This window comes from Saccostrea echinata, unplaced genomic scaffold, assembly GCF_033153115.1.
Source record: "Saccostrea echinata isolate AGI-Se365-2 ecotype Australia unplaced genomic scaffold, CSIRO_AGI_Sech_v1 ptg000009l, whole genome shotgun sequence".
Lineage (NCBI taxonomy): Eukaryota > Metazoa > Mollusca > Bivalvia > Ostreida > Ostreidae > Saccostrea > Saccostrea echinata.
Window position 1 is genome coordinate 22,568,617 of NW_026889758.1, and position 11,313 is coordinate 22,579,929.

Here is an 11,313-nt window from a genome sequence, read left to right on the forward strand (position 1 = left end):
AAATGAGCTTGATCAAATGATGTGAAAGTAGGCATATACACTGAGACAGTGACTTCAAATATGGGAATGGGAAATGTACTTCTCCTGTCACAAGTTATTGCATTTTTAGTGTCGTTTCTTGGTTCTTTTTTCATCTTTATTCCAGTGTCAATAAACTTGCAGGAATTTGATGGAAATTGTTTACTTGGAGCCAAGGGGACTTGGAACTACAGTTCAGATGCAAAGAGTGTGATCCTGATGAACATAGAATGGGGTCTATACAGTGACTGTGGATTTTCTGTATTTGTTGGCGTTATTGTCATGATAATCTCAGTTTTTTACATCATATGGCAATCGGTTTATTTGTTTAAAAACACTGACAGGTACGTTTTTTAGGGGTGGATCTAATTTTTTTAATTACTATTTGATAATATTTACACATTTCAATTCACAGACATCACAACAGTTTATATAATGATCAGTATCAGAGAGGATAATAAACACCATTTATATAACTTTGGCACAATATGCTGCATTTCTGGGGGTTTTTTTTATAACCTTTATGCTTTTTCAATTTATTTTTAGATCATGGTCTTGTGACATTTTGGTGATATTAACACATGTCTGGCATTGACATTTCAGTAGTTTGTCTAAAATTGTGCATCATTTTAAATCAACATATCAAATCAATTCCAAAGTTGAAAAACAGATCTTTTACTTTAATATGTACATTGAACAGGCAAAGATGCTCATTTAACTCAAAACTTTTAATTAGACTTAGTGCTATGTATATACAGTGTATTGTAATATTTTTAGATGAAAATGTGGTTGGAAATCGTTGTAATATTTATATCTTGTTAAAATTCCAATTATTTCCACCTACTTGGTTAAAATTTAATTGCTGGAAAGATACCTCTAAAAATTCCGGAAATGTAAAAAAATAAATGTCGGAAATGAAAAGAAAAATTGTCGGAAATGCCATGCAAAATTCTGGAAATGAAATGCAGCACTGTGCACCACCATATGTGCAGTAAGGCATGGATAAGTATAATTACCAGTAATTCACATTGTGCTGAATTATTACCAATCATTTATCATGTTATAAATCAGAATTGGTGTTCTTTGTTATTTCATTCAAGAAGTAACTTTGTTGTCACAAATCAACTGTAACAGTTATATATAGCCCCAAAACTTGTAGAACTTTGATTGCAATTGCTCTTAAGAAGATGCATCTCAGAAAGTAATTCTTTCATACATTGTTTTCAGAAATTAATAAAATCTTAACTAGATGAAATCTATCACTCAATGAAGAGCAATTTTTATTACCTGCTGAAAAAAATGCTCATTAAGAAATAAGCTAGATAAAGTTACTTTGAGTAGTTAAATATCTACATAATTCAAGCTATATAGCTAAATGTAGCAATTGTACTAAACCTGGGTGCACAGTAGTATTAAAACAAGCTTTCCTTCATCATGTGCATACTGTACATGCAAGTATCAAAGTTGTGACAACCACCCATAAATTGGTTATGAAAATTGAGCATATTTTATTCGTATAGTATATACATGAATTATAATCTGACTGATATATAACATGTTTAATATTGTTTGCAGTTCTTGGTTGGATGCATTTGTGACCTGTATTGTCAGTATCACTGTGTGCCTGCTGCTGTTTATTTGTGCCCTGGTACTCAGTGTGGGCTACAACAAATGGTGTCACACCTTAACAGGAATAAAATCTCCTTATCTGAAGTGAGTAGCCTCATGGAACAAAAATTCAGTTAAAATTGGCCATAATCTTGTAATCAGTATGTTTTCTGTAGCTTTGTATTATGAATGTTGTAAATGGTATACTCTGCAAACATCCTACCTTTGTTACAGTTCAATCAAATTTGTTGATTGAAAATTTTCTATTAGTTTATTGTATGATATACATGCTTATACTGGTGCATATAAATTATTATAATCACCGGGTCCCATAGAAGTTTGAGCAATAAACATAGAAATGCAGTAAAACATACATAAAACTCTTACAATGCTTAACTCTATCTTTAAAATAAGGACTATATACCGGTATTTGCCTTAGCTACACCTACAAGGATCATTCAATAAATACTCTTCATCACATTATTTTTACAAAATTTAAGATCAACTCGTTTTTAATTGTTAAAACATATATTTTGTTGATGTGTGTAGTTTCATTATTAGACTATTTGATTAAATGGAACTCATATGTCACTTGATTTTAAATAAAGATGTTATTTGCTACCATGGAGACTCTTAACAATATTGTAATGTCAAAAACAACGTTGTGAATGTTTCTCAAAATTACTCTCCTTCATTTTCCACATGTTTTGTAGCACTATGCCTTACCCATTCCATCAAAGTGTCTCCATAACAGTTGACACTTTGCTGTCTAACAATTGATCATGTAGCGTAAGTTAATTTAACAGTATTTTCAAATTCTTTCCCATGTACCTCTCCTTTTATAATGATGTGCATTTTGGTGGTAAAATTTTACATTTGAATGAAAGATTTTGAGCTTTTTTTTGAATGTTGGTTGTTATATAATGACATGTCCATTTCTTTTTCGGGAAAAATCGTTTTATTGTAGGCTGGGAAACACCAGTCTGCACTGAGAGGGGAAGAGCTCGCGATTGTGGTAAATTTTCTCACATGCTTCATTGGAATACCTGTAAAACAGGTATTCTTTAAATAAAATAGCCAATCAGATTGTCAGTCTATATAAAAACCTGGGAGATGTGTTCAATTGATACATGTGATAAATTCAATAGACACGATATGTACATATTCGTTGCAACTTCATAAATCCCCTTTTCAGCAAAAGTCATGTTGCTAGTCTCAGATAATTGTGTGTTTTAAAACATTGTGATGAATATTGGTTCCTTAATTCTAAAGAAATGGACGTGTCATTATGTAACAATTGAGGTTTGATAAGAAAGACCCAAACCTTCCATTCGAACAAAAAATTTACCACTAATTTCCATGAAAATTCTTTTCACCAGATTTCAACCTATAAATGTATAATCTGTTTCTTCACAGACTGTCTATCATCTGATTCCAAATCTCTACCATTCAAAAACTGACTTGTCATTTATATATAAATATCTCATCTCACTTTTGATCTATTTCCTGGTTTCTCTGAGCATTTTCAGAGTTTGTTTTAGAGGTTTCCTGAGTGCAATACAGAACTAAACCACTACTCATACTGCTCTGTGACATCTTTCAATGTCATCATTTTTTGGGGGGGGGGGGGGGCTTTATTCAATGAGGACCAAAACCTGTCTTGATTTCTTTTCAGTGAAACAATTTCTTACATTACAGTTTTGCATATGAAACTATGTACAATATTAAATTTTGAACTTTTAAATTTTATTTTCATTCAAGCACCATTTATATTAGAGATGTATAAGCATGATAAGTATAGACATAAAGTGTCTACTATTACTCAATTTTGACCATACTCTGTGTCCCCATTTTTATAATCTTTAAGATGATATATATATATATATATATATATATATATATATATATATATATATATATATATATATATATATATATATATATATATATATATATATATATATATATATATATATATATATATATCTCAACATTAGGGTATGAGAAGTAGGAAACCTAGAAGCCTGAGTATAAAGTTTGTTGATTATCAAGTGATTGATTCTCAATATGCTGGACAGATACCATTGGTTTTGCAAATGAATGATTTGGGGTGGGGTGGGAGGCTTACTAGAATTCAGATGACTTAATTAAGAAACTACATTTTAAATCATTCTTCTGTAGTAATTTTTACCTTTCTACTGGAAAATAAGCAATTCATTTTCTTTCATACAGATGTGAAGATACGGAGATGAATGTATTTATCACTGATTCGAACATTTACACAAAGAATATGTTCTCAGAATTCAACATGGCACAGGCAAGTACACTATGTACATTTTATAAATTGTAGTTGTCAAGAAAACTAAGAGAATTTTTAAAATCAATGCATATCCTCAGATAAATAATGACATGTAGTACGTGGGACCTTGTTGAATGCTATTATATCTTAAGTGAAGTGCAGCATGCTGCAATAATTGGTGTGTAAATTCGTATTTTATTAAATGATTGTCATATCTCTTCTAATGTTGCAAAATTGTGAATTATCTATGGAAAGCAATACACCATAATCACTAGCAGGAAGGAATGCATCAAGTATTGTTCTGCTACAGAGCCGACATTTCTGTTTTAGTTTGGTGCCTGGCTGTGTTGGATTTGCTGGCTGATTCTCTCTGTGTTATCAGTCATTAAAGTGTACCATTACCACAAAAAAGAGGCCTTCCTGTCCAGCATGAATCGGGAACGACAGCGACTCTTACAGAGTGTGGGACATAGAGAGCCTATGGTGCTTTAATTGTATGAACCCTATGACTATTGATCAAGTGACAACTGTGCTATTTTCTACAAGATCCAAATGACTAAAGACCAGGCTTCACTGCACCTATCATGCTCATTCTGTGAGAACCTAATGAAAATGTCGGTTTTTTTGTTTGTTTGTTTGAGTTTTTTTCTTTGTTGAGAACAGTTGCAATGGGAATTTCTCATCAAAGTCTTTTAGTCTTTAGCTTAAATATAACTGTTTTATCTTTACATTATATGAACTCTTTGTCATGGTAAACAGGTCCATTTTCAGTGTTCATAGGATCTATATTTGAATGGGGTATGTGGGAGGAACTTCTTCCTTAGAGCAAAACTAGGTTATTAATAAATGTTATTACACTGAATAGGCTAACTGGGTCAAAAATACTTTTAAGAAGAAAATAACCAATGGACTTTTTTAAGACAACTCTTTGTTCTTACGTGGTGTTGTCTTTAACATTCAAAGTAATTTTGTGAAAGGGGGATGGAACATATTTACTTTAATTCAGAGATGTTTTCTTGCATGAGAGATGGGCATAGAGTGAATTGAGGAGAGAGAGAATCAAGTTTTGTTTTTTATGTGAATTCCAATATAAAGGAGACACAATGATAAACTATAGACCAAAGCTAAACACGTTAAAAGATGAGATAACTACATCTATAGAGAAAGGACTTAATAAGCTTTAACAACACATCAAAGACACTTAATACACCAGTATAATGGTTATGTGTGTTGAGTTACTGTGTATTTATGTAGTTATTGTTACTTTGTAAATATTTATAAATACTCAGTTATGTTATTGTTAGCAAGTGTTCCTGGATATTACGTAACATGTCAAACACTGAAGCTTGACACATATATGACATACTCACAGAATTGCAAATTTCCTGTTTCAGGTTGAACAGACATAAGATAACTACAATACTCATTTTGCCTATCCATGTCCTGAATACACACACTCACCCCCATTTTTTTTCAACTATCTTAATACATTGTTTAAATATCACCTGAAGTCAGAAAGAAAGTACCTTCTATGTAATTTTAAAAGCATTATACATTTTGTGCAAGGCATTCATGTGTACCTTCAGTTTATCTGCTAGGGACAGAGTAGAAGGGAGAGAGAGGAATCTATCTTGAGGAGTAAAAAACAGATAGTGACTGTGATTTCTTCACACTGTCAATATTTACTGGAATGCATTTTAAGGTTCATTGATCTTCAGATAAGAGAGAAATTGTCAAATTTGATAGAATTTCTGACAAAATTTACTCCACAACGTATGTTGAGAATATAATTAAGATTTCTTTTGGTAAAGCAATATCATTAAAGCAACATTTTGCATGTCTACAGAGCAATGAATAACCTTAAGAAATTGGGGGAGGGGGTGTTAGGGGTCACTTATTAGAGAAATGTCTGGGTCTTTATAATATGGTCAAGTATTAAGTATAGTTGTTTAATGACGAACCTTCACTCTGAACACAAGGATATATAAGGTCCCTTGTTTATTCTGTATTTCACTTTGATAATCTAACTCAGTATAACATTAAATACTGCTGAGTGCAGTTGTATGTGAATCTGCCATAAGTTGATTTTTTTTTTATTTCATGAACTGTATTTATCATGGGCATTCATCTGGTTTGAATTTGAACATTAGTGTCTGACTCTGTTTTAGAATCTCAATCATGAGTGTAATCACTGTTTACTAGTATATATATTTCTGTATAATTTACTAGCATGAAAATAAACAAACACATATCTTCACTGTCAAGTTACTTTATTATTAATCCAAAACAAAACATAGAGACAAACCTAGCTGCTAGATGTTAAATAGATCTAGTTCTCTTGAACAGGACTGCTTGCCTAGACACTATACTAAAACTAACTTATATCAGCCTTGGATAAAAATATCTTGATAACAATTAATTGTCAGAACAAAGGCAAGATCAATCAAAATTGCATGTGTAAATTATGTAATTCTCTAAATAAAGAAAAGTACAACAGATTATGTAAGAATGTCTTTTGACACAAAACATTAAGTATATAAGTATGGTACTTGGCATGATATATTTATGCTATCTTTCCCTACAAAGCAACTAGTCCAGCATATTGTTCAAAGATTGTAGTTCTTCTTAGAGCATCAGAACCACTAGGATTTTAAATTAACTCTGATCTAGTGCTTATGCCAAACATGTTCATGTACATTTTTTAAAAATCTATAATGCAAATTTGGGTATTTCAGGAAAATTTTTCATTACACTTGTTGAAACTGTAGGAGTTTCTCTGTGCCATATATTGTGAACTAATGTTTAATTCACCAGCAAGAAATATTTTAATATGTGTAATCTTGGGTATCCATTATTCTGAAATAATTATTGTACCAAATAAATCACATTTAAACTCTTTTAAAAGGATTTAACCATGATTTAACCATGATAATATCAGCAATATGCAAATGCAGAGTTACATATGCAATTAGATGAACATAACAAGGTGGCTTTATAGCATTACATGTATAAGTGTCTTTCACCCTAATAATAATAATTACACAGATTAAGAAAAGATATCACAGACAACCCAGTAAACACTTGCTCCCAGTCAGCTATTGACAAACTGTACTGATGCTGTTATGAGGTATCAGAGGACGGGAAGATCACATTTTTGTGGTAAATACATGTACTTTAAGTCTTCTCTGAATCTGTTTGTTTCTGTGACTGTTGGGCAGAACTACTTTTATCTTTGAAAAAACTGAAATCTGTTTGAGGCTTTTCTTGGAAACTGTCAGGCATATATTCCACTGCCTCTAGATCCACCCCTAAAACTGATAGATCAGGGTTCTCTTCCTGCAGAAGTAAGCTTATGTAGGACTTATTCCCTGCATTGGGTAAATCGTTCATACGCAAATATTTCAGATTTCTGGAATCAACCAAATTAAAGTATATGTTATCATGTAACAATCTGAATATTTTCTGCAGACTATACAAAGAAGAATATAGTTTTCTAGCTCTTGGCATCTTCTACAGAGTTTTTTTGACCTGGATTCATGATTTTCTGCTTAAAATAACTGGTATTCTTAAACTTTGAACAATTAGCTCAATAGTTTTTTTTTTAGTATTTATTATATTATTCATAGACAAACTATACATTCATATATATTTAAATGAATCTTAATTGAGACTTACTTTAATTTTTGTAATGCTCCAATACCATTATCAGTCACTTGTAAACAACCACTTATATCCAGAAACTCTAGAGTATCACTGACCATGTATAGCCGAGAAAGACAGAAGTCATCTATTTTCTTACAATCCTTCAAAATCAGCATCCTCAATGAGGTTCCTCCTGAAAAAAAAGATTTCATTTGAAAATATCTGGCATTCATCATACAAACTTAGCTAATGTTTACATGCTTTTTTTTTTTTTTAGAATTTGAGTACTGTATTAATGACAGAAAGCAGTTGGAAATGGATTATTTAAAGGAAATACTTTCAAATTTAATGAATTTTATTAAAATCAAAACTTCAAAGAACAAGAGATGTTTGTGAAATACTTATGCCCCCCCCCCCCCCAATAATTGGAATTTTCTCAAAGTCTAAGGGGCATAACTCTGTCAAAAATTTGCTAGATCTTACCCAAAACAGAACTTGACCTAGATATTTTTATAAATCTGTATATCGAATTTCATTTTAGTGTGTGCAACCTCTGCAAAGAAAATGAATGGAAACTGCAAATAATTGAATTTTTCTAAGTCCAAGGGGCATAACTCTGTCAAAAATTGCTCGATTGATTGTACTCAAAACAGAACTTGACCTAGATATTCTGTTGATAAATCTGTATACTAAATTTCATTTCATTAAGTGCAACCTCTGCGAAGAAAATGAATGGAAACTGTTTGTGGACCAACAGACAGACAGACCGACTGACAGACCGACAGACAGCAGCAAAGCAATATGGCCTCCCTTCTTCGAAGAGGGGCATAATAAATGAGTACATATTTCTGAGAGTTTATCAAAGTTGAAACTGTTTTCATAAAGTTTAACTTGAATTGAGTAAAGTGTTCTATAGTATTTCTAAAATTGCTTATTTTAAAGTTGACATGTCGCACACTTTCTATACTTTTAATGGTAGGCTTACATCCCTTGAAATTTGTTTTGTAACAAAAGAAAATCACCATAGAGATTAACCAAAAGTCTCTGAATAGACTGTATCTTTACTGCTTAGTAGGAAGAGATAAGTAGCAGTAAAAAGTATGGCAACACCAATAAACAGAATTCTGATCCCTCATTTAGTTTCTTTGTGTGGCAAGTATTACTGAAATCAGACTGAAAACTGTAGAAGGAGTAGCCTGTTGAAAGAATTTTGTAAAATTCTTATTTTTAGTAACCATGGCATCATAGTTCATAAAAATCAAAGACTAATATATGGAATTATTTTTATTAGTATAGTCTATAATCATGGAAGAGGTTTAAATGAAATTGGAGTAAAGATATAGGAGAAGTAGCATTTCGAAAGAATTTCAAAGAAATTTCTAATTTTAGTAACAATGGCAACACCTTTCATCAAAATCAACAACTGATTGACCAAATTATGTATTTTAGTATAGTCCATGTGTACCAAGTTATATTATAATTGGATCAAAACTGCAGAAGGAGTAGCACTTCAAAAAATTGTTACAAACAGTCAGAAGGACAATGGATTCATTACAATGCCATGAGCGCTTATGGTCTTTGACCAGTAGAGCTTAAAATGAAGTACATGTATTTCTTCTTGAGAAGAAGCTTATAAATGACCTCATTAAACTTTCAACATTTCTTAATTATCTCCCCTTAAAAGAAAATGTGGCTCTTCTTTTGAACAAACATAAATCCCCATCACCCAAAGATGCTTTATGGTAAGTTTGGTTGAAATTGCTCTGTGGTTCTGGAGGAGAACTGTGAAAAAAAAATTAGATAACACACAACATACTATGACCAGAGAAGCTCAATTAATTCTCCCTTGGGCAAGTCCATTCATTGACAATGTCTATCTTATCATATCAACAATTTTGTTTAGCTGATGCAGAGCTCTGTTGTGGGTGAACTATTCAGAGTATAATCTTTGAAATTCACATCAATTCAAATCAGGTTAAGATGATGACCTTTGACCTTCAAATTAGGTAGACAAACCAATTTACTTCTATTTAGATTTTAGAATGACTATTTCTTTAAAATTAGTTTTTGTAATCAATCCAGCAAACAATTACACCTAGCAGAACATCACTGGCCACATCTTTCAATCCACAATGGCTAGCTGGCCATTGTCATTAAATGCATTAAATAAAATTAAATTCGTATTACTCAAACATTCTAGTCCTTCGTATTGGATTGTAGATTTTGTGAGATCAGCTACTTGTAAGAAGAGGTTGTCAATGCGGTTGGTGGGTAATGGTATACGATCTTTCTGTCGTTCAATCCACTTGTCCAGTCCAGTAAACTGAACTCGTCCCCCTACTTTCAGAATTGAGTGAGCTGCGTTTAGGTCAGCACCAAGCTTTTCAACTTTTTCTGTATCCAAGCTGAAAAAAAAAATATTATAATACATTTTTAAGTTTACATGGTTACATGGTAATGACGCAAGGGCGATAATAGTGGTATAACATATAGCGCGCTTGTATAGCAAGTGTCCTGTAAATTATGTAACAAATTAGTTATACATTAAATGAAATGAGTCTTTCCGGTGCCGCCTTGGCCCGTGAAAACCAAACTTTAGCCAGTATTTATCATTTTCACTGTCTTTTCCTGTCGGTAAACATTTTTTCCGTGAAGCTGCAAGTCCTTGGGTGTTACCATTTGCTTTCGATTACCCTCCAAGTTTTCCCTATACATTGTTTATCTGTCCTTGCAATTTTGTAAACTTCCGTTCTCCCCAGGTCGATTTAGAAAAATGAGCCCCATATCGAAGAATTTGTATCCGCTTGCTGTTGATAAAACACGTGTTGACGACTGACAAACACATCAGCATTTAGGAAAATCATCACTGTAGGGGATAGCACCATGACAACGAAATAAATGCTTCAGAGTCTAGAAATAGGCGCTGAGGTGGGTGGGGGTATTTTACCAAGAAGAGAGCTTTCGTCCCTTGTAGAGTTTACATGTATGTATATAGGTGTGGTATGTCTTTTTTAAATGTGTTTTTTCTTGACTGAAAGTGTCAGAATCTTTATTTTAACAACTTTTAAGTGTATTTTAAGTAGATTAAAAATTTTATTAATTTATTTTACATTTAGCAATCTGGAAGACAAGCCCCGATGGTTCAACCTGGTTATGCTTTATGAGTAGAATATCCAATAAACATCTTAAAAAACTTTGATATAACCGGCAGTTTTAGGAGTGATATACTTTAACCCCAATAGTAACCTTACAATGATATAGAACTACTATATATAACAGTTATATACCTTTGGTCTTTTCTCTGTTGTATATCAATCATATTCTGTATCGAGCGTCTTATACCCTTAATAGAAAAGTCACTGTCAAGCATCATCATAAACTTGTTAAAGTTTATGAATGGTGATTTTCCATCATCAGGAAAACTTCTCATATATTCTGGCTCAGTCAAAGGTTTTCCCAAGTTGCGATCAGCAAAACTTCTTGACTGGCCAATGAACAGTTCTGACCAAAGACTGCTGACAGGTCTAAAAGACCTCTGTAAAGAAATAAAAATAATGAAAAATCATGCGAATAATATGCCAATCAAAAAGAATATGAGTATTCATTACCCTGAGATTTAACATCACTGATTTATCCTTGGTCAACCTCTACATGTGGGTATCTTCCTTGCCGCTTACATCATATAAAATCGCAAAGGTCAGGGTTAATGATAATAAAATTAGGAATAACTTTAAATTTAATGAATG

At 32.2% G+C, this 11,313-nt stretch overlaps 2 protein-coding genes across 2 annotated transcripts; one reads left to right on the forward strand and one right to left on the reverse strand.

The window, feature by feature from the left end:
* The first annotated feature begins 20 nt into the window (after nucleotides 1-20).
* Nucleotides 21-6,182, forward strand: LOC133182049 (transmembrane protein 179-like). Its single transcript, XM_061316757.1, has 4 exons — nucleotides 21-362; nucleotides 1,594-1,731; nucleotides 3,859-3,943; nucleotides 4,256-6,182. Exons 1-4 carry the CDS (start codon nucleotides 61-63, stop codon nucleotides 4,415-4,417), a joined length of 687 nt encoding a protein of 228 aa, XP_061172741.1. The 5' UTR covers nucleotides 21-60; the 3' UTR covers nucleotides 4,418-6,182.
* On the reverse strand, nucleotides 6,179-11,244 carry LOC133182048 (ATP synthase subunit s, mitochondrial-like). The gene is made up of 5 exons (XM_061316756.1): nucleotides 11,176-11,244; nucleotides 10,855-11,102; nucleotides 9,755-9,972; nucleotides 7,601-7,760; nucleotides 6,179-7,334 (listed from the first exon to the last, which is right to left on the reverse strand). The coding sequence occupies exons 1-5, from the start codon at nucleotides 11,188-11,190 to the stop codon at nucleotides 7,100-7,102; spliced, it is 876 nt and encodes a 291-aa protein (XP_061172740.1). The 5' UTR covers nucleotides 11,191-11,244; the 3' UTR covers nucleotides 6,179-7,099.
* Between the last annotated feature and the right edge of the window lie 69 nt (nucleotides 11,245-11,313).